The sequence below is a fragment of the Adiantum capillus-veneris genome, chromosome 8, assembly GCF_014529385.1.
Source record: "Adiantum capillus-veneris isolate H3 chromosome 8, ASM1452938v2, whole genome shotgun sequence".
NCBI lineage: Eukaryota > Viridiplantae > Streptophyta > Polypodiopsida > Polypodiales > Pteridaceae > Adiantum > Adiantum capillus-veneris.
This window is the reverse complement of record NC_140938.1, coordinates 169,617,972-169,642,500: the sequence shown is the minus strand read 5'-3', so window position 1 is coordinate 169,642,500 and position 24,529 is coordinate 169,617,972. Positions and strand designations below refer to the sequence as shown.

Below are 24,529 nucleotides of genomic sequence, written 5' to 3'. Positions count from 1 at the left end.
AGATGAACGGATTAGACGACCAGAAAACTTCATGATAATTTTTTTATGAATCATCTTCCAAAAGATCTCTACATGAGGCATCATCCAATTCTAAGCCCATGGCTCCTAAATCAATAAAGAGAGAAATGGAATTGTTGTTTGTGGATGCATTGGCTTCATCATCTTCGAGTTCGTCATCCTCCATCTCATCATCTTCATCATCATGACAATCATCCTCACTAAGACTTGCTTCCGCCGAACTTGATTCATCGACCTCCCTCTCCTCTGTTTTCACCTCATCCAAAGTCGGAGGTGAAAGAGGGTCGAAGATGGTCTCCACTTCATTAGTGGAAACAATGGTTCTATCCCGAGGTGTTACGGAAATTACGAACCAAAGTTTTGGTTGGTGGATTGCTGGGATATAGATGAACTATAAAATAGAAGCTCAAAGTGAGTAACATTGGTATAATTAATGCTACAAGCAAATAAGATTAAAAACGGTAGATGTCATCACTTACCTGCTCACAATTGCACAGTAAAACTAAATTGACATACCTCCCTCTGTGATGCACACTAGAGTCCACCATGTAGAGGCCATTCTCATGTTGTCTAGACACATTTGCAAACCACTTGCACTCGAAGATGAAGGTATGATAGGTTTTAAAATTGACCTTTAGTATCCTTTCACTAGTTCCGCAATACCTACCTTCATCACCGTCTGTGTCAAAGTTGCCCATGATGGCACAATCCATGGTGGTTCTATGCTCGTCAATGTGGCGCATATGAAAGTGACGACCCTTTGACCACATAGAGTTAAAGGAAACTCACTACAAAATAGAAAAATAAATTAATTTATCAAATACATATTAAAGATAATTTCAAGAAATAGCGTTACAATATGGTTTAGGTATATGAGTACTCTACCTTTGGTACGCAGCCTCATGCATACTCCCATTCTTTGTTGGTGATGTCTTCTCCGCGCGCTTTTGCCTTGGTCATTCTCTCATGAATCCACTCTGCACTAATGAGATCTGGGAAACATGCAAGGTGTCTAGGCACTCGGGGTGCCCTCATTCATCCATGTGGTTGTTTCCATGCTTCCCTCTCTTGCAAACGCCTTGCCTTTGCCACTGTCCCCAAGTCCACCCACTTGGTCATAATCTTTGCATTGAGAATACAAAAGTTATTGACCACTTGGGAAAAATTCATATCCATGTTAAGTAGTTTCTCCTTTCCACTTGGCAAGTGTGAAGTCATCCTTGCATCTTCCTCGTCGGACCACATGCAAGGCATTGAAGGATCAACTTGTGCCAAATACTCTGATATGTAAACAAATGCCTTTTGAACGATCCACCCTTTGGCCATACATGCCTCTGGTTGAGACTGTAGACGCACAAAATCTTTGAGAGTCTTTAAAAACCTCTCTAAGAAGAACATCCATCGTGCATGCACTACTCCACATATAGCAATCTCCTCCACCACGTGAACCAAGAGGTGAATTTGACTAAGAAGGACCGATCGAAAAAATGCATCTTCAATGGCACACACAGTTTCTGTTGCAAGTGTTTGAGCAGCAAGGATAGCATCTATTTCGATTTTCTTGGAGCTCACAAATCTGCAAGGAAACACACAAAGAATCAAAGATACACTAAGTGCTAGTTGAAATTATCGTGTACATAAAAAAGGTTGAGTGGAGTCCTGTGGTGTACCTCACTAGCTCTCCTAGTTTGAAAATAGAGTCCCTGACTTTCTAATTGTCCCGACATATACACATACTCACCGACAGAATAAACTACAATGTAAATCAGGGGAAGGGAAAGTGAGTGATAGTCATACACACAAACTATAGATAGAATAAGGAGTATGAAGATTACCTGAAGCATCTTGTGCCAATCATGGGACTTCAACCCATACAATTGAACGCTTCCACCCTTCTTCGCTTTTGTGAAAGATCCCTTTAGCGACCTCATGTATCCTGTTGGTATGCGAATAGAGGCAATGGTACCCTTCACGTTGTCTAATTCTTCTTTGGCTAGCATCCATGGTGCTTTAGGAAGCACAATCTTTCCATTTGGGGCATGACGTGGAGTAGCAAAGGCGGGGAGACGTTTTAAAAGCCTCAAATCCTCTCTCGCACCCAAAGAGTCCTTCTTGCCAATAATGCGGTCCCATAGTGTTTGGGCTACATTCTTGAATATGTGCATGGGATCCAAGAGGTGTTGTATTTTTAAGTCCTTCCAATATGGAAGCCTGAAAGATATGGAATACCTTGACATACCTTTTGGTGGAGGACATGGATCTGGATTGTTGTTGTGGTGTTCTTCCCAAATGGTTACCCAATCTGCCATCGTGAGCTTTAGAGGGGTCTTCCCATTTGTTGGAGCCTTGTGCTTGTTATGCCCTTGGGTTAAGAAAAAATGGTTGTTTGGATAGATTACTTTGCTCAAGAAATTCGTGAACTAAAGTGAACTAAAGGGAGAGAGGGAAAGATAGAGAGAGAGATAGAGGAAAGGGGGTTACCAAAAATCTCTCCAAACCCAGGATAATCGTGCATAGTCCACATAAGGATTCCCCTCACAATGGCCTCTCTCCCCCTTTCCAAGTGAGACATATACAACAGGAATGCCTCTCCATAACTCCTCCAACTCCTTTTATGAGGGGCTCGAGGTAGAAGTCACTATTTGGAACTTTATACCTCCCTGGCACAAGCAAGGAAAGAAGTATATTTCCCTTCTTGGTTGTCTGCCATGGTGGAATATTGTAGTTGACGATCACCACAAGCCAAGTGCTCCATGAAGTAGACTTAGTGCCAAAGGGGTTGATACCATCACTTGCTAACCCAAGCCTCAAGTGTTGAGGCTCCAACCCAAACTCTAGCCTTTGAGTTTCGATGTGCCTCCATGCAGGTGAATCAGCAGGGATTCCATCATTTGAGTAATGGTTCGCATGCCACGCAAGAAGCTCCACGATAGACCTGCTTTTAAACATATGTTGGATGTGAGGAATTAATGGAAAATGTCTCAATAACTTGCGGGGTAGGTGCACCCCACTCACTCCGGTCTTGTATCATGCCTCCCCGCACATGAGACATGAGGTAGCATGTGCGTGCTCATTGCGGTATAGCATGCAATCTTTGACGCACGCATGGATGCGCTCATACTCTATTCCAACTGCAGTGATAGACAATCTTGCTCGTCGTCAATCTGGAGGCATGTGGTGATCTTTTGACAACATTTTGCCTATCAAAATACAACAAACATGTGTATTAGTATACTTGCTAGAAGACAGCACCATAAAGCAAGTGGAGAATATATAAAAGCCACATTCCATACTTACAGAAGTAGTGTATGGACACTTGCATTACTCCAACCAAATTTTTCTTGCAAGTTGAGGACTTCCAACGATGCTCGAAGCACCGAGTACTGTGCATTGTCGTAAAGAGGTGTTTGGACACTCATCCTCAATCTATCCTCCGTTTTGGCAGCCCGTTTAGTGTAGGACTGACAATCCTCCTCGCACACGTCGCGCTCATGAGCCGGTAACTGATCACACATGTAGAACATGTACTCATTCTCTATCTCAAAGTGCGATGGAGACGCCATAGGAGCTGTGGAAGTAGAGCCAATGGGAGGATCACAATGTGATGCACCCAAACCACCCAGTCGCTCTTGCCTTTGCCGTTCCGCCTTGCTCGCCGGTGCACCACCATCGAACACAGACCAATGGGACACCTCCTCAAGCAACGGGTGAGTCGTGCTCTCATCTCTCTGAGTGCTTTTTTGAGGATGCCAAAGCCCTTCGTTCTTCACGTGCTCCAAGGCAATGCGCCTCAAGCAAGGGATTGCCCTTTTGCATTTGGCACAAGGACAAGGGAGTTTTTTCTTGAGCCAATGATCGCGCTCAAGGCCTCCAAGAGGACCATGATCATCCTAGTCGATGTCTTGCACATGCGAAATGTTGTTTATTTATTCATGTGTGCAAGCAATGATAATTGATGCTCTTTAAAAAGATACAAAAGAATATTTAACATGCAAATTGTGTGCATTTAGATTTTTTACAGAGAACTTATGTAAATGAAGCATTAAAAATAGCGATAATGCTTGAGAGTCTTTTAGAAAGATAAAAAAAGAATATTTAACATGCAATTTGTGTGCAAATACTTTTTTACATATAATCTATATAAATGGAGCATTTAGAATAGCGATGATTGATAATAAAGTATTCTTTTGAATATGATTAGCTAGTATATAATTTCAAATGGACAATTAAAAACAACAAAATCAAACAATTCATACATTTTATATATGAAATACTCTTCACAGCCGCGTTACCGACCAAGTATTTCATATACTTAATACTTAAAAAATTAACTGCACATGCACATACACATACAAATTATATGACCGCGTTACCGATCAAGTATTTCATATACTTAATACTTAAAAAATTAACTGCACATGCACATATAAATTATATGACGTTCGTACGGCCGGGTTAACGAACTGAATGCCATATTTACGCAAAAACAGATGCTTCTAACAAACAAACCTCTATTAGCCGCGTTACAGACCGAGTGCCGCCTGAATCTAAGGACAAACAATGGCTTGCATACGAACATCATATAGCCGCTTTCCCGATCGATGCTCATATGTTTTTTGGGTAAGGGGAAGGGAAGTTGACTTACCATAAGGATACTAGATTCGCCACGTTACCGACGTAGTACCCAGACAGTAAGCAAATACTTACCACAAGGACACCATCTTCCCCGCGTCACCGAGGTGATGCCCCATGATAAGCACTGTTCTGTAGAACAACTTACACACACACTCCCATTGCGTGGTAAGGTACCTTATTACTGGCGTGCAATACGACAAAAGGCACGCTACCAAACAACGCATACACACACACACACAACACATACCCGGATCGTGTGGTCAGGTACTCTGCTGTTGCCGCGTACTGCGACGTAGAGCACGCTCCCACACGACCCCCTCTCTCCTCTCTCCTCTCGACGTACTTACAAAGGTGGTCGACTGTGTGTGTGTGTGTGTGTGTGTGTGTGTGTGTGTGTGTGAGAAGATGAAAGCAAGAAATAACACCCAGCGGGCCCGATCGGATCCGCATATATATAATTCTGTGAGCCCACTGGGCTTTTTAGTATAAATGAAAAATCCCGACGGGCCCCCCCCGGGGAAAGTGAAAAGCCCGACGAGAATTTAGTGGGTTTGCAGGTCACCCTTAACCGGATTCTGTGTGATAATGTTGAGTGTAATCATGTAAATGTGTCAATAAGACCTTGTGATCACACAAAATTTGTCGTAATTACGTAAATATTAAATCCTTGGCAGTGACCATCATGTAAGCTCCTAGTTTTATGTTAACCCATTAGTGGGAGATGATGCCATTGGGGCTATGTTTTTGCAAAGAGGGGAGGAATCTCAGTATATGAAACCCATGCATTATGCCAGCAGGGTGAATACTCCTCATGAAAGAGATTACTCAAATTTGAATTGGTGATGACCAGTATGGTTTATGCTTGCAGATGATTCATAAATTACCTGTTGTAAAAGTCATTCACTCTTCTCATCAGTTATTCATTGCTTCCTCAACTGTTTAATAATTCAAATATATAAAAAACAATGATGAAATGGGTTATTGAACTTTAGGAGTTTCAATTCACTTTTTTAGTGGAAGAGAGTACTCGGGCTATCGTGGCAGATTTACTCACTTATAAAGAGTTTCCTGTTTTGGTTAAGGAAGAGGTGGTACAAAAGAAGAAGGTCAAAACTCTCGCCATATCCGATGCTTTACTACTATATTTTGATGGCTCTTATCAAAGAAGTCATGATGCTGCTTCGAGGGGCATTGTCATTTATGATGCACATGGAAAACTTGTAAGGAAAGAAAGGCTAAAACTTGATGCAAAAAGTGACAATGAAGCAGAGTACATGGATCTTGAAGGTGGCTTGCACATCTATTTACAGTTGGGAATTAAACGCCTACAAATCAAAGGAGATGCCTTGTTGGTCGTGAAGCAAGTATTGGGAGTATGGAAGAATAAGAATCCTAAACTGAAAAAGTTATGATTCAAGGTGAAATTGTTAGTCAAAAAGTTTGAAGCATGGAGTTTGTAGCATATTGAAAGGTCTTAAAATGAAGAAGCTCAAGAAATGACCTGTTATGTATTTGTGTTGAAGGCAAATGCCCCTTTATATCATTGAAGGGAAATGTTATCAAAGGAGGTGGATTCTCAGTTGACAGGTGTTTTACCTGAGGGTCTACCATCATCCAAAAAGTATGCTTTTATAAGAAAATCTAGAAAGTACAAAATGCTTCATGATGTGCTTTACATGAAAGGAAGCGATTTAGTATTGCGTCATGTGTCCTGGAAAGAAGAAATTCACAAGATTTTAAAATAAAAACATGAGGGATCTTGTGGAGGCCATTTTGCCATGAAGATCATGTTGCATAAGATTTTTCAAGAAGGCTATGTGGCCAAGTATTCAGCGGGATGCAGCTAACCTTTGGTGCAAATCTTGTTAATCTTGTCAAAAAATGAAAAAGAGAATTTTGAAGCCTGAATTACGAAAGGTAATTCTAGCTTTTGATGTGTTTGAAAAATGGGGTCTTGATGCTATTTGACCCGTACCCATGACTAGTAAAAGGAATGTTTACATCTTGACAGTAGTGGATTATCTGTCACGCTGGACAGAAGCTAAAGCTGTCAAACAAATTACCAGTAAGGAAATGGGAAAGTTTGTGTATGAACATATATGCTAAAAGTTTGATGTGACACTAGAACTACTTTCTGATAGAGGACTGGGATTTAGAGGAGAGTTGTTTGTTTTTCTATGCGAAAGGCTCAATATACGGCACCGGTACAATTCTCCTTATTATCCACAATGCAATGGTCTCAATGAAAGGTTCAATGGATAGTTGGTGAGAATCTTGACAAAGATGACCCAGACACACGAGAAAACTTGGAATTCAAATTTGCCTTGTGCATTATGGGCCTAGAACTGCTATCAACACGAGAACAGGGTTTTCTCCTTACCACTTGGTCTATGGCAAGGAAGCATTATTGTCAATTGAAGTGGAGATTCTTGCACTTAAATTGTTGTCATTGGGAGATGAAGAGCAAACAGATACTGGACATAAAAGATTATTGAACTTACAATGTTTGCAATTGGACAGAGTTTTGGCTTTGAGCTACTATGAGGAAGTGTCAAAGAAAGCTTAGATAAAGGCTAATGAATGTGTGAAGGATAAGGAAATTGAAAAGGGTGATCTTGTGTTGCGATACAATAGTATGTTGGAAAATACCTTTAAAAAAAAGTTTTGGATTAAGTGGGCTAAGTGGGAAGGTCCTTTTACTATTGTGAACAAGCTTGACAATGGGACATATCAGTTGGCAGATTTGGGTGGTGCACAATATAAACACCGTGTTAATGGTCACAGATTAAAGAAATATCTGGCACGTTTGTTAAAAATTGCGACAGATGAGATGGTATCAATGGAGGAAGACAGCCTGAAGACATCTGGAAATGTGAATGAGGTTTTTGGAAATGAGCTACAACAGTTGTTCACCCAGCCAATAGATCATGCCAAAAAGCTTGCTAACTAGCCTCATGTATATATGTGTACATAGTGCTTTGAGTCTTGGGAGTGACCATGTAAAAATTCATGTACAAAGGTTTGGTTTTTTGGGGTTTTTGTACTAGTGTTTGGGGTTGTTTGAGTCCCCAAAACATGGTTTTCAATAAGTATTTTCAATCGTGCTTTATAGCTTGTGAATCGGACTTGTACATCATGAGTTATGTGCGTCCGAAGTGGGTGGTCTCGACTTAGAAAGTGATTGCAAATGCATGCGACAAAGGCAACTGTGCCAGCTTGATGATCTAAAATTAAAAATAACGAGATTCTAAATTTCTAGAGATAGTTGAAGTAATGGGCTCCGACCTTGCTTTACTGCGTCGCATTTGGTGGCTGGAGCGGTGCACTATGCTCTTGGGAAGTTGGTCCTGAGAAGGGGTCAAGCTAGAAATTTTTTGTGGGGAAAGAAGGAAGTTGGAGACTATGGAGTGTGTGCCATGTGGCAATGGGATAATCGCACATGGGGGAGATTGGGCTCAAAGCAACGAGTATAAGAGGGGGAGTGGGTCCCCATATAGAGTGTATCAAAGGAGAGAGGATATCTCTCAAGCCTTGGCTATGGAGGCTCGTGGGATTCTTCGAGGAGAAGATGGAACCCTTTTGCCTTCACACTAGCTGCCCAAGCACCTAGTCATCCTTTTGGTCCCCTGGACACTAGCCCCACCCCTTCCCTTGGCCCAAAAGCCATTGGTTGCCCATTTCCTATCCAAAGGAGGCAAAAAATGGACCAATTAAATGAATCCTTGCAAGAGAGCCTTCTCGGCTGAGGAGAGTGAAGAACTATCTTGGAATAAATGATCAAAAGAGGCCCCATTTTATAGGTGCAACACCTACAAACTTTCCAGGGAGCTCATTTTTTAGCAAGAGAGAATACACCCCCAGCTTCGAGTGGCCATAACTCTCTCATCTCTTATTTGTTTTTAGCCTATGGATGCTCTACGGACATCTACTCAAGACAATATATTCCATTATGTTCTTGGTTTGTCCTAATTTCAAGTGTGCTTCATGCTAGAAGGGTTCTTCATAAAATTTTACAAGTGATTATCACAGGTGGTTTCGGTGGTGGAATAGTTCTTCTTTCTGACGATGTGACTCGTGCAAGGCTATAGACGCACTCACTTTCCTTATCGTTTGCACGCTAACAACGTGATCGGTGACTCAAGGAAAACCAAGTGCAAATAGGAAATCCCTAGCTTGAGGTGCATTGCTTTGGAGCATGTAGAGAATGAGGAGCTTTCATGACCTCAAAAAAGCGCTCAAGTACATGAGAGCGCAGACCCCCCTCGCTTGAGGATGCCCCCAAGTGGTTTGCAAATGTGTCTAGACGACATGAGAATGGCCTCTACATCGTGGACTCTAGTGTGCATCACAGAGGGAGGTATGATAATTTAGTTTTTCCGTGTAATTGTGAGCAAGTGAGTGACTACCTTCTTTACTCTTATTTTCTTATAACATTAACTATACCAATGTTACTCACTTTGAACTTCCCTTCTATAGGTCATCTATATTCTAGCAATCCACCAACCAAAATTTTGGTTTGTAGTTTTTGTAACACCTCAGGAGAGAGCCATTTTTATCACTAATAAAATAGAGACCATCTTCGACCCTCTCCCACCTACTACTTTGGATGAGGGAGAGATAGAGGAGAGAGAGGTCGATGATTCAAGTCCCATGGCCGAAAAGTCTTCGCGAGGATGATTGCCATGATGATGATGATGCTGATGATGAGATGGAGGATGACAAATTCAAAGATGATGAAGCCAACACATTAACAAACTACAATTCTTTTTCTCTCTTTTTTTTATTTAAGAGCCATGGACTTAGAATTGGATGATGCTTTTTATATAGATCTTTTGGAAGATGATTCTTAAACATTTTTTATATTTGAAGTTATGAAAATTTTTTGTCGTATCGTCCATTCATCTCTCTCTCTCCCCCTCTTTCTGTCTCTAATTTTGTGAAGCATACTAAATTATGTTAATCAAGTGGGAGCGTTTAATGTAATTGATGACAAAATATCTATAATTTTTTGGAACAATTATTTATGAAAATAACAAATGATTTGCATTTTTCTAAGAAGTGTTGCTATTATGAAGCGTTATGGGTGTAAGTGGAGCTACCCTTTTGTGTTGTGAGTAGTGCGAGAGTGCATTAAAGAAGAGCTTCTTTATTGTACTCGTGCCTTTTTAGGACTCACACACACACACACACCACATACCCAAAATGAGCTCGTGACTGGGTTTTTTTTTTTTTTTTTTTTTCCCTCAAGTTTGCCTTAGGGTTATCGTCGATTTCACAATTGATATATAACGATGGTGATAACGACCCGGAATTTTGCCAAAAAGCATTAGGCATCGACCATTGATAGCTTTTGAAGTGCCTAATAGTGGAACACACTGTAGGATTATCGAGCTTCTCTTTTTCTTCCCTTGGAGGTTCTTGACCCCCAACTTGTATATACACTAATGATCTTTGTATAAGAGAACTCATTTATATTTTTCGAGCTTCTCTTTTTCTTCCCTAGGAGGTTCTTGACCCCCAACTTGTATATACACTAATGATCTTTGTATAAGAGAACTCATTTATATTTCTGCATGTGTTGTGTGTCTATAAGATTCTCCTTTATCTTCTCCATCTTTGCATGTGTTGTGTGTCTATAAGATTCTCCTTTATCTTCTCCATCTTTGCATGCATCTTTGAACAATTGGTACCAAAGCAAGTTGCAAAATTGCAAATAGTATTGCTAGCACCCTTTTGGCTCACTCTCATGTCGCGACGATGGTTTGTGAGCATTTGTAGGGTGACATAGTTTATGAGGGAGCTAGCAATGCTAGCATGACTAGTGTGGCTCGGAATGCATAGAAAAAGAAGGAAAAGGATGTCAGTTATATGACCTAAAATGATCAAGGAACATTGGCGAGGAGGGAGAGTACTCCATGTACTTTTCACACGAGGGGGGAAGTAGTCCCCTTGAAAGTGGGGTTGGCGTTCGATAGCTTCTAACATGTTACATGAGCAATATGAGATCTTAGATTTTGTATAGATTTTGTCCTTTGGTTTGCACCATTGCGACAGGGGAAACGTTAGAGACACCCACCACCCTAGCGCTAACTTTGCAAGGAACAATAGGTGGTTCAAGTGCTCGAACGTCCCCTTGTGCAAGCTGTATATACAACCGTGTAATGGCGAGTGTGTCCGTACAACTACTACTTACGATGTTGATCCCGCAAGGCCTCTCTTTGTTGGGCAAGAGTGGGGAAAGCATGAAAGGACAATCTCTCTCTCTCTCTCTCTCTCTCTCTCTCCAAAAAGAAAAAGGTGAAGAGAACAAAAAAAACGAACTCGAAATTTTTGACGAGAAGTACTTCGAGCCAGTTCACATGAGCGCAGCAGGTTCGCAACCATCTGCAAACTGGTTCCCGTTGGAAGCTATGTGCTTTTAGTTCACATGGTCGCGAAGAAACGAGGCAAAAAGGAGCTTTTGTTTCCGAATACTCAACCCGATAACCAAAACAGGCGTGTTGACTGCACGACCGTTTGTCTTTTTCGCAGTTGCACTCTCGCTTCACCCCCAAGAGGTGGAGTAGGACGGCAACCAGTTCGCAACCACGAACCGGGAACTAAGTAGGAAACCCACCATGGAAACATAAGTAATTGGCAACCAGTTGCACACATGTTGCCAACGAGCGCCTCACGTGAACTGCACCTTAATAACATCCAGCGCGTTCTTTGCCTTGGGGTGCAAAATGGCTTTTGGACGACGCGTTCTTTTCACCACGCGTGGACAAATTAGGGCAGCTCCACTATCTATAAATTTGAGAGGCCCCTGGGATCATCCAGATGTAGCAGCTGCTTGCGCGAAGCCAGGAAGTGCCAGCCCTTGATTTCCAGCAACAGATCATCTTTTGTTTTCTGTTCTGTTCGGCTTGGACAATCATAAACTTATAATAGCTGATGGCCGCTGTGGCAGCAGCGGCAGCACCCCGCCCCTTCCATCATGATCAGTTCCATGATCAATATTCCAAGCACTCCATCTGCCGCTACTGGCTACAGCAGCGCTGCACCAGAAGGGCCTGCCCCTTTGCTCACCCAGCAGCACCAGCTAGGGCCCCGCAATTCAGTCCTCCAAAGGCACACACCTTTACATCGCGCAGCTGGCGCAGGCGCCCGGCCTGTATAAACTCTCCTGCTGCACTGCCGGACGTGCCAGCAGCTGCAGCTGAAGATTGCAAGTGCCGTTCTCTTGCTGAGGCCCCGCCCCAACACCAACCATGCCGCCATGCCACACAACAAGTACCAAGTCCTCCTTGCAGAAAACTCAAAAGGTGCAGCTCTGACACAGTCAATGCCCTTCCAGTACAGGCCGATCCCCACCATCAACATTCCAAGGCTATTTTTACAAGCTGCATCGAGGAGCCGTTGAAGAAGAACGCTTGCACACCAGTGCATACAGACCTGGCGAGGCCAAAGCAGCAGTTTCTTGCCCCTGCCCCTGCCCTGCTTGAACAAGCCGACACAACCGGCTATAAGCAGACTAACACTTGCAGCAGCGGCACATTAGCATTGAGCATTCATGATCATGAGACACACCAGATTGATCTGCTGGCTCCTATGCTCGTCGGCACATTCAAGCTCGCTGGCATTAACCATGAAGCTGCAATCAGGGGCATGGCCCTCCCCCTCTCCTCAGACACTCTCTTCACCATCGGCGGCAATGATGCCACCCTGAGTGCATGGAAGACTACATCTACGTCTGCTGGTACAGACTATCACTTCTCATTGGGCAACCAGCTTCAACTTCCTGACCGCCCCCACTGCCTCTTCCACAGTTTTTGCGATCCAGACTGGCTCTTTGTTGGCCTCAACCATGAGGTTCGTGTATGCAACCTCCGCACGCATTCCCAGCACTCTCTTTCAGTCAGCTCTCCTGTGCTCTCCATGGCCTCTCTCGGCAACCTGCTCCTCGCTGGATTGGAGGAGGGCAGCATCCTTGTATGGAGGTTCGACTCTCTGTCTTCGTCCTTCGAGGTTCTGGTGTCCCTCTCGACGACCGGCCACCGTGACGACATGTCGAAGCTGAGCCCTGTGCTAACCCTGGAACCCTGTTTGGGCTCCACCATCGTGTATGCTGGCTTGGCCAATGGCACCATTCAAGTGTGGGACGTCGCAACAGCTTTCTGCTGCCACGTGTTGAGTGGCGCACACAGCAAGGCAGTCACTCACCTTCTCGCATGTGATCCTCTCTGTGCTCTCCTCTCCGCATCTCAAGACGGGTCCATCAAGTTGTGGACAATATGCTCAAATCATTGGTTGGAGTTGCACAACACACTTGACAGTGATCCCAAGCCAGCTGCAGACGCGTCAAGAGCATGCACTGACGATGCTGCCATCGTTCCCCTGGCCTTATGCGGAGTCTTGGATGGCAGCACCAACACCCCTGTTTTGTTTGCTTCCTACAGCAACAGCCAAGTCCACATTCTGGATTTGCGGACCTTGGCACGCATTGGCACCATCATCACAAACGACCCCATCAGCGCGATGGATACTGGGTCCTCTCATCTGCTTGTACTGGGCAGCACTGCTGGAGAGCTTTCTGCATGGAAATGGAAGCAATATTGATGAGGTTGCAGGATTGAGCTTATAAGCTAGTGTGACATCGACCATAATTTGTCTGCACGTGAATAATATACCCAGCCCCCAAATCTCCTCGCCAGTGGCTCGCACTAATTCTTGTAAAGCACCCGGCATATAATTGTGCATGTCGGGATGACCTTAGTTACCAATGTCTAGTAAAACCTAATTGCTCATGTGTACTGAACCTGCAACAGGCAGCCATGGAAAATTTGCTGTACACTTGCACAAGTTTACATTGTAATTAACTGACGTGAGTACTCTCGTTTTGGTTTTCACCAAACCTGAATCCATTGGAATTGGAATAGGACTAGTAGGAATATGATGTTTGCTAATTTATATCTGATTGAGTCTTCTTCTGTCTCGTGATTTCCCCATAGACAAAGTAGTCAGTAAAAATATTAAGCTCCATATTCATGTTGTGCCATGCCTTACTGCACGCATACGCCGTACAATTACCATCATCTGGCAGCCTCCTCCTGCATAAAACAGGAGCAACACAAGGGGCTTTGGACAGCTGACCTGATACATAGATCCGGGCACTCCTGATACAAACATATTGTGCCCTAAGCACGCCAAGCTGATTTCTGGCACTTTTCATGTCAAGCTGACCGCCGCCGGCAAGCTACATCCCGGCCGGGGCATTAATGTATGAGAATATATTCTCCTCTGGCTTCCAGATCCCCTGCATACATATACGATGTCATGTCGATGATCAGATCAATTGATCCGGTGTTGGTGTTTGGCATGAAAATGCAGGAGGACTCTGCTCAGTGCTGCATATGCCAAACATCGTTCCCTCCTAATTCCAGTTTGTAGAGACATCAAAAAACGAGCATTTGCTGCAGCTCATGAGGCCTCAACTTAAAGCGAAAACTGAGATGAGTTTCACCAGTCAGCTCGTATCGCATGTTCCAGAGCTCTAATACTCTGCCGAGATCATCTAAACTCGTGCCGGCCTGCTCTCTGATCGCTTCGAAAGGGTTTATCAGTTATGACTCTGCCTTACTTCGTATGCTATATGTCCTCGTTGCAAGAGCCATTTTCTTGAAGGGGAAATTACCAAAATACCCCTCTAATTTGAGGAAATTCCCAAAATACCCCTCAAATTTCAAAAATTCCCAAAATACCCCCACTTGTGAGACTAAATTTCTCGAAAAATAAATTTTTCTGTAGGTCTTCACAAGAAGAGTGATTGTCTATCATACAAGATGCTAAAACTACAATTTGAATTGGTTACGTAGGCTTTGGAGATGAATTGCTTCATTATTTTTAGACATAATTGCCTTTTTTGCGATGGTAACCGGTGACAAATTACATGCTGAGCACTCAAAAACAGATCTCAATTGTCAAAAACGAATGAAGATTAGAAAATCTTGAACATTCCAACCAAAATAGATACAAGGGTATTTTGGGAATTTTTGAAATTTGAGGGGTATTTTGGGAATTTCCTCAAATTAGAGGGGTATTTTGGTAATTTTCCCTTTCCTGAATTTACAAAAAGTGAATCGGACGGTGCAGATCGCACCGCACGCGATCCTCGAAACAGACACAAGTGACGAGCCTCCTGCCCATGCCCGAGCGAAATCGTGAGGAGGGCAAGCACGCTGCAGCCCCTCCCATCCATCCATCTAGTGCACTTTCTGGGGAAATGTGTAACTTTGAGAATCCTTACCCATCAGTCCATCTAGTGTAGTTTCTGAGCCGGAATACTTTCCCACGTCACTGCATAAAAAACAGAGCCTCATAGCCAATCACCGGCTCCAAAATCAGTGCAGCTGATCGAACACATTAGGGGATTGAACGAAGCCATGTTGGTCGAGGTACTAACTAAACTCCTTTGATGGGAACTCTCCTTCATTATCTGACGTGAGAGACTTGTTGGAATTAGGGTTGCAAAGATGCACGCACAACTTGGAGAAGATGAAGAAGCTCAAGGCACACAACAAAGAGTGTATTGCTAAGTGCGCAAATAGAAAGATAAGTTAGCACGGAGTATATTCAAGGCATGAAGGAAAACACCTCCTAGTGAGGGAAAAAGCACCCCGACGGTCCTAAGTGTGTTCACACACCTAACTACCACATACATGGCCATAACAAGTCCCCCCCCCCGGGAGTGATGCGGTGAATGAGGGATCGTGTATAGGCACCATAAGAGGAAAAATCAGATTTGCTAAGATTGCCGTGGATTAACAAATGGAAAGGGAGAGATAAACTTTTACGTCTACAGTAATGAAAGCGGCAATGGTTTGCTAGCAGTAGTGGTGATAATAATCACATATATATATATATCTGCCACTATTACTGCGCTTACTATCGCGCGTTTATTACTGTTCCACGGCTTCTCAAAAATAAATTTGTTCATTAAATTGGGTGGCCCAAATGAGCACCTTTGTTTTTGACCTACATAAAACATATGCAACATCAATTGCATTTTGGAAAGTGTGCAAATAGTCATCTTGAGGAGGAGGAAGAGGGAGAAAGCGATGATGATTCTACAGGAGGTGATGGAGAGGAGGAAGAGTCTCTAAATTTGTTTATTGATTTGAATACTATGGGTCTAAATATGGATCCTAGTGCTTGTAGAGATCTTATACAAGATGAGAATTAATAAAACTCTCCATTCTTTCACTTGGTGTAGTATATGATTAATTTGCAAATGTTTTGTTATGTGCTTATGAATAGTATTTATAATGGTTTTGTTGTGAGTTCAATGATTTATGTATAGAATTTTTAGAGTGAAAGAGAGATTAAGTGAAGTGAGCAAGCATTCTGGAGAGTGTAGGAGTTGCATTGGATTTAAATGGAAACCCGCGGGAGAAGGACGGGGAAGGGGGTCCAGCCTGTCTTAGTGGTAATGTGAGCAGCAATAATCGCGGAAATTTACGCTGTAATATTTGCGGCAAAGTGCCACTTCAGCATCAAAAGGATTCTCTCTCCTCATTTTGCATTCCTCTCTCTTGTTTTGCGGTAATGGCCCGCGGTAAACACCACGATCTCTCATAGTGTTAAATCAATAATCCAAGAAGCAGAGCAAAGGTCCAGCTGATGAGGACAATTGCGAAATAGCCCATTTAGGTTCTTAGCCTTGCCAAGGTTCCTTTTTACCAAACAATTATAACAGTTCTTTAATTAAATCACATGCTCCTTCCTTATCCTGATCTCTTCATGGATCCATTTTCCTTCCTCATTTTCCTCATCGGCATCAAGCCTACCCAGACTAGGGCGATTTCGATATGCATCCACAGGTCCGTGTCACCTCACCAGGACTCAATCCCATCCAATCCCATTTCTAGGACAGTGAATGAACCCAATCTAGCTCAAAACATAGACCAACGGTTATCAATCCTAGCCGAAAAGGACTATCCCTCATTGTATCCTACAGGTAAACACCTGCGTCGGCCTTTTCCAAACATGTAAGACAAAGTTCACACTTAAATCTTATATGTTATGCTAGGGCTATCCACCTCAAATCTTCTATGTTATGCTAGGGCTATCCATGTCAAATCTTCTCGACAATGTTTTAATCGTAGTTTAAATTTAGATTAAGTTCCTTGAGTTAAAATCTCACAGTTCTTAGTTCATTTTAATCTTTAATCAAACAAGACCTTAAGAAATACAACGTACAAGTCTCTTGAGAGTTTAAGATTTTGTCTCGATGTAAGTTTCAAGTTAACTATGACTTTAACGAATCCCATTTTGGTCCCTTTGCATCATTTGCCATCCATGGGGCATCTCCATGAATGCAATGGGATTTTTTTGTTCAAGCAACATGGTCACGACCTCCGTGAAGCTATCCCCTTACTGCCCCTTCGAATTTGCAAAACAAACTTGAAAGTAGACAGACTTGAAATAAACAATGCATATTCTTTTTACAATGAGTTTTGCTTTGGTGTGATCTAAGCGTAGTAAACACAAAACTTCAGAATGCACCAACTTGCAATCTTCAGAGAGATAATCAAGAAACTTCTTGAAGCACATAAAAACTTCGGACTTCGCTTTAAGCGGAAATACCTATGCATGCCTGGAGTAATCATCAATGAAAGTCACGAAGTACAGGTAATTGCCCGAGGACGGAGTTTGCATGGGCCCACAAACATCACTATGCACAAGCTGCAACCTGCATGTGTCCCTAATTGAACCATCCTTTGAAAACTTAGAACGCTGCATTTTGCTTCGAAAGGGTTTATCAGTTATGACTCTGCCTTACTTTGTATGCTATTATCAAACCGCTTGCAGCAAAAGAGATCACCCCTACAAGGAACTATAAAAGTTTTAACAACTTTAGGAAAAGAGTTAGAGGACTCACAACCAAGGATATCAATAACGTGGAGTAGCGGCTACAGTAAACCTAGAGGAGACCTTTCCCAATGTTGCGGCTAGAGTAAACTTGGAGTAGACCTTTCCCAATGTTAGGTGCTATGGATGCAATCACATCGGACAATATAGAAACAATTTTCCAGAAGAACAAAATCTTGGGTTTACCGTTAGAACCATTCCTAAACCTCAAATCAATCAAGGGAACAATCTAAGAGGAGGTAGAAATGGAGGATGTGGTGGAGAAAGAGGACGAGAAGCAAGAGCTTACATAGCCATGGGAGAACCGACTTTAATGAACGAAGAAGATGAAAGAGCTACTCAAATTGCCACAGTTAACAACCGTCAAGCTTGACAACAATATGCAATTTGTAAACCACTATAAACCGATAATGTAAAAACTTTGAGCTACTTATATAATACACATTATTTTATTTTCCAAATTACTCAAAGAATCTAAAAGTTAAGTTAGTACTCAATCAAGAAATTTAGGGTAGAACTAGCAAATGAGAAAGAGGTTCTCTCTACATTCTCGGTAGGAAAGGTAGAATTCGAACCTTAGGAATGGGCTAGTTATTCAAAAATCAACTCACAGTCCTTGTGCACAAGATAGCCTTCCTTGAGAAATGACCTAGACATAGAAGTATTAATGCACGAGACTAATTGAAAGCCAAAAAGTCTTGGTATGATACCTCTTAAAACCCTTTACATATTTTTGGTCAACCACGTTAGGACACAAAGGGGGTACCTTTGGTGCAATGGTGAAAGCTTGTGCCAAATGCAGATTGCTCAGAATGGCAATAACACATCGAGCACATTCAGATTGGCAAAGCTGGAATACATAATACTTGTCGAATGTTGATTGCTCTGAATGGTTAGCTAGACCGAGATCCTTCATGTTCACAAGGTGGATATATGGATCTTCTACATGGAATGGATTTGACTTGGTTTTTGAGATGATACAACTGGTGTGTAAAGGTTTTTAAGATGGGCTCAACACCGAAAGCTTCTTGGATAATTTGGATAGCAAATAGTTAGTAATGATCAAGTAAGGAATTATGGGATCTAAAAATAAATGATATTCTCGAGGAAAGACAAAGAACTATTGAAAATAAAGAAATTAAAGAGTATATAGTCATATGAAAAGATAATCTCGCTAAGGATGCTACATGAAAAGCTAAAGTTTTCTTGTTTGTAAAGAATTCCCTAATTAACTTCGGTTGAGATGAGGACATCTCAAATTCTTAAGTTGGGGTGATTGTAACATTTCTAGCTTTTGCAATTAAGAGAAAAAAGGTACAAAGCCTATTTAAAGAGGCTCGATTCTAAAAATCAATGAGAACTTGTCCAAATATAGCAAAGAATGATATTTTTGAAATCTTAAGCACGCCAATACTATAGCTAGAAATTTTCATATTTGAATTCTGGTAAAAATTGATTTTGCTATTCCCTCTGAAAATGTTTACAACTATTTTAATTTACAAAAATAATTAAAATATTTTAGCAATCATTTATAAAGCACAAGACTTTTATCATAACCTACTAGACATTTTCTAGATATTTGCTGTTACAGCAAAACATGGGCTTGAAAATTAGCATATTTGAAAATTAAAGTAGGTAGGTGCTAGGGGGTGACATCACGGACCTTCTATGAACTGGAATAGCAGCAAGGGGGGCCATGTGGAGCTGGAGGGATGATTGAGATAGAAGAAACTGCCAAACACAGTCCTTGTGTGACAGAAAAAACTATAAAAAGGTCTCTTAGGCTTCACAATTAGGCAGACTCGGAGTCCTGACCAAAAATCTCTCGTGCTTAGAGAGATCCTTCATGAAAATCAGTAAGAGAGAAAAAACTCTAGTGGTTAAGCAACGTAATTAGTATTATTCTCAGTTAATTAGTATATGATATCAATTTATGTATAATTTTTATAATTATCTTATTATAAAAGACTAGACCTTTCTCTACTATTAGTTACTCTCTTATATGTTATTAAAACACTGGCTACTTAATCTTCAATGATAATTATTAATTAGAAAAGACTAGACCTTTCTCTACTATTAGTTACTCTCTTATATGTTATTAAAAACTGGCTACTTAATCTTCAATTATAATTAGTAATCAGTAGGATTGAATTGATTAGTTTTGACCTTCATTTAGGAGCAATATATCAATTAATCTTAATTAATTACAATATAATTTTTTAAAGCTGGTGCACAATAATAAGAAGCTGTGGAAATTATATCATAATTTTGTAATTAATTTTAGTATTTATTGAAGAAAAATTTATATGATTTTTATCCTAAAATTTAAGAAAAGAATAGAAATATAGTTAAGGTAAGAATGAAATATTGTTCAAAGAAACATCTAAGTGTTAATAATTTGCGATAATCAGCTCATATTTAGTTTATTAGTTTTTTTATTATATTGATCTAAAAATACTATTTTTGATTAAAAAATAATCAAGATAATTAGCAAACATGTTTAAAAGCTATTAAGATAATCATTTAAAAAATATCTAAGTGTTTAATACTATTTATAATTACTCATAATTAGTTTTAGTAGTTATTTTGGTCTAAAAATCTTATTTTTTATTGAAAATTATTCAAGATAGTTAGCAAACATGTTTAAAAGTTAGTAAAATAATTATCAAAGAAATACCTAAGTATTAATAGCCCATGATAATTAGCTCATATTTAGTTAATTAGTTTTAGTAATTATCTTGACCTAAATACCATTTAAAAAATAATAATTAATGAAGATAATTAGCAAACATATTTAAATGCTAGTAAGATAAATACTAAAGAAAGATTTAACTATTAAGAATTGAAGATAATTAAGCCATAATTAGCTAGTTAGTTTTAGTTATTATCTTGGCTTAAAACCCTATTTTTGACTGAAAATTAATCAAATAATTAGCAAACATGTTTAAAAGTTACTAAGATAATTATCAAAGAGAGATCTAAGTGTTAAAAACTTGTGATAATCATCTCATAATATGTTATTAGTTTTATTACTCTCTCTCTCTCTCTCTCTCTCTCTCTCTCTCTCTCTCTCTCTTTCTTTCTCTTCTTTTTTAAATTGAAAATTTTATACAATATTCTTTAGTTTTTATTGAGAGGAGGAAAACACCAAAATTTGAAAGGGGGGGGGGGGGGGGGGGGGGGGGGGGGAGGATGTTTATTTTAAGACAAAATTTGAAAGTTTAGGTGCTAAATTTTGTTGTCAGAAATAAAAGCGTTAATACACGTGGTAATAACATTGGTAATAAAATGCGGTAATAAACGCGAAAACTATTGGGGTAATATTTTAAACACAAAAAAATACCCCGCCCCCCTCTCTCTTCCTTCTCTAACTGAATTTGCACCTTCTCTCTACAAAATGCGATAAAACAGCGCGATAAACACTTGGAGATTTTCATAGTGCTAGGACTCGAGTATCCTGTCTCCTCCGCCACATGTGGAGACGGTGCCTTGATACAATTTCCATTTTTTATTTTTCTTTATCTTCTATGGAATCAATAATCCAAGAAGTAGAGCAAAGGTCCGGTTGATGAGGATAATTCGAGAATATCCCATTTAGGTTCTTAGCCTTGCCAAGGTTCCTTTTTACCAAACATTAATTATAGGAGTTCCTTAATTAAATCACATGCTCCTTCCTTACCCTGATTCCTTCATGGATCCATTTTCCCTCCTCCTTTTCCTCATCAGCATCAAGCCTACCTGGACTAGGCCGATATCGAGATGCATCCGCGAGTCCCTATCACCCGGCTAGGAATCACTCTCATTCAATCCCATTTCTAGGACAGTGAATGAACCCAAGATCAAAACATAGAGAAACTGTTATCAGTCCTAGCCGAAAAGGACCATCCCTTGTAGTATCCCACAGGTAAACACCTACGCTGGCCTTTTTCCAAGCATGTAAGACAAAATTCACACTTAAATCTTCTATGTTATGCTAGGGCTATCCACGTCAAATCTTCTATGTTATGCTAGGGATATCCATGTCAAATCTTCTCGATAAAGTTTTAATCGTAGTTTACATTTAGATTAAGTTCCTTGAATTAAAATTTCTCAGTTCCACTACAACACTAAATGAAGATATCGACGCGCCTACCCCAACCCCCCTCTCTCTCTCTCTCTCTCTCTCTCTCTCTCTCTCTCTCTCTCTCTCTCTCTGTGTGTGTGTGTGTGTGTGTGTGTGTGTGTGTCTCTACCTCTACATCGTGTGTGTGTGTGTGTGTGTGTGTGTAGGAAAGAGAGAGAGAGAGAGAGAGAGAGAGAGAGAGAGAGCGGTGTGTGTGTGTGTGTAGGAAAGAGAGAGAGAGAGGTGTGTGTGTAGGAAACACAGAGAGAGAGAGAGAGAGAGAGAGAGAGAGAGAGAGAGAGAGAGAGAGAGAGAGAGAGAAATGTGTGTGTGTGTAGGTAATCAAAGAGAGAGAGAGAGAGAGAGAGAGAGAGAGAGAGAGAGAATTAATGTATGCTTAGGAAATTAAAACTAAAGAAAAAAAATTAAAGAGAGAAATGAAATGAAATGTTATATTAACGTCTTCGAAAGGCCAAAGTGACCTATGAGACATGAGACAAGAAAGTTACAATGTGATGGATCTGATACAAAGTCAGAGTAAGAAGATGACAAAATAAAATATTATGGAATCCTAAACTCCTGGGTGTGGACTAAACGGCTAAATGAGCTAGTTGGGATAGGTAGATCTCCTCCATGGTCAGTACTCTGACCGGACGTTGTGCATGTCGAGCCAAAGTGACCTAGCTAGATCCTCTGATGCAGCCTCTGTCGATGTTGTGTAGTCCTCCGTAGTCGTGGGCGTCTAGATCTCCCTAGATCAGTTGCTCGTTCGATCATTAGAGAGATAGGGAAGTAGAGAGCGAGAGAGAGAGAGAGAGAGAGAGAGAGAGAGAGAGAGAGAGATAGGAAATAGAGAGATACAGAAAGAGAGTTATATATATATATATATATATATAGAGAGAGAGAGAGAGAGAGAGAGAGAGAGAGAGAGAGAGAGAGAGAGAGAGAGAGAGAGAGAGAGAGAGAGATAGGCAAGTGGAGCTCCAGGAGTTATGGCAGAGAAATAGGAAAATAGAGAAATAGAGAGAGATAGGAAAATAGAGAAAGAGAGATAGCGAGAGCGAGATTGAGAGAGAGAGAGAGAGAGAGAGAGAGAGAGAGAGAGAGAGAGAGAGAGAGAGAGAGAAAGAGAGATAGCGAGAGCGAGATCGAGAGAGAAAGAACAAGAGATAGGGTACGTAGACAGAGAAGAAACTATGGAACTAAAAGAGGCAAAGGGGATTTTCCTGCTACATGCATTGCCATGTACACCTGGGAGTGCACGTATGTGTCTACCCATATAGGATTTGACCAATAAAGACGAGATTTTGACCCAATGGTCCTGATCTCCGTACACCTCTGGACCGAGGTGTACGGAGATTGGGCAAGACTAGAGAATGCGAGGTAGTTTACATTGTGAGGAGTATATATATATATATATATATATATATATATATATATATATATATATTAAAACAACATTCATAATCATTGTAGATGGCAACGTATCAACTAACATGGAGGAAAAGATTGCATGCTCGTGCACGCTCTGCAAGTATCAAATCCTGCGCAAGCGTAGGATATGTAATGAGCATGTGCACAAGTACAGAGAGTTTGCTAGAGAAACCGTACAGAATCTGCGATACGACTCCTACGGAACGGGCATTGATTTCTGCGACATAGCACCTACATCTGAGAGAGAGAGAGAAAAAAGATTATGCGTGAAGGTCCGACCAATATACAGCCACGGATGGAAGCAGAAAAGGGCTTACAGACAGAAGACGACGGCATGGAGGATATGCTGGATGCCTTCTTCTAGACAAGCGAGGAGAACGCGAACGAAGCAGCACCAGAAGCCGTGCGCCTATCTCCTGAAGACATGTTGAGAAAGTTGGCACGTCAACCAATCTATGAAGGCGCCAAAATATCTGTGCTTCGTACTTGTCTGGCGTTTTTGAATCTTTAGTCAGTGTACGGGTGGTCAGATGCAAGCGTCACTGCTTTGTTTAGGTACGTAATTTACAAAAGAGATTTTCCGATTGCAACGGTGATGTGCTTGGAGAGCTTTAATTTTAATTTAATGTGGCTTAAACAGGTTATTGCGGGAGCAACTTCTCCCGGCTGGCAATGAAATGCCCCCCTCTAGGCCAGACGCAAAGCAACTTCTGACCTCAGTTGGCTTGGACTACAACAAGATTCATGCATGTCCAAATGATTGCATTCTTTTTCGCAATGAATTCGCAGATTGTCTGTCGTGTCCTAAGTGCGGAGCAATGCGCTACAAACAAGATGCAGTTGGCGAGACAGTGCCAGCTAAAGTGTTGCGGCATTTCCCTATTATTCCTAGGATAAAAAGCATGTTTCGTTGTGGTTCCATTGCAAAGTTGATGCGGTGGCATTCTACGAATAGATCCACTGACGCAACATTTAGGGTGCCCGCTGATTCAAAGGCTTGGAGGCACATTGAAGATACCTGGCCACATTTTAAGAGTGAACCACGCAATTTGCGTTTGGGCATGGCAATGGATGGAGTCAATCCATTTGGCTTGAGAAGCTCATCATCGAGCACTTGGCCTGTGTGCCTTATCAATTACAACCTCCCGCCGTGGCTTGCTATCAAGAAGGGTCATTTGATTTTAAGCTTGATTGTACCTGGTAAGTTCAAAGCAAAATCCATGGATGTTTATCTAGCTCCACTAGTTGACGAGCTCCAGGAGTTATGGCATGGGATCGACATAGCAGATGCGGTTGAACCAGTAGGACAATAGCATGCAAGGATCCATGGACTTCTTATGTGGACTATGCATGACTGGCCAGGATACGGAGAAGCTTCTGGTAATGGTTATTGATTTACAAAATTCTCACTATTCGCAAGCCCTTTGCCTT

At 41.2% G+C, this 24,529-nt stretch overlaps 1 protein-coding gene across 1 annotated transcript; it reads left to right on the top strand.

Annotated features, from left to right (window-relative positions):
• The first annotated feature begins 10,763 nt into the window (after window positions 1-10,763).
• On the top strand, window positions 10,764-14,277 carry LOC147453339 (zinc finger CCCH domain-containing protein 17-like). Its single transcript, XM_086518731.1, has one exon. It carries the CDS (start codon window positions 11,587-11,589, stop codon window positions 13,249-13,251), a length of 1,665 nt encoding a protein of 554 aa, XP_086374857.1. The 5' UTR covers window positions 10,764-11,586; the 3' UTR covers window positions 13,252-14,277.
• Window positions 14,278-24,529: the final 10,252 nt, after the last annotated feature.

Coding starts and splice junctions, on each gene's coding strand:
- LOC147453339 (XM_086518731.1), top strand. CDS start 11,587: ATGGCCGCTGTGGCAGCAGCGGCAGCACCCCGCCCCTTCCATCATGAT.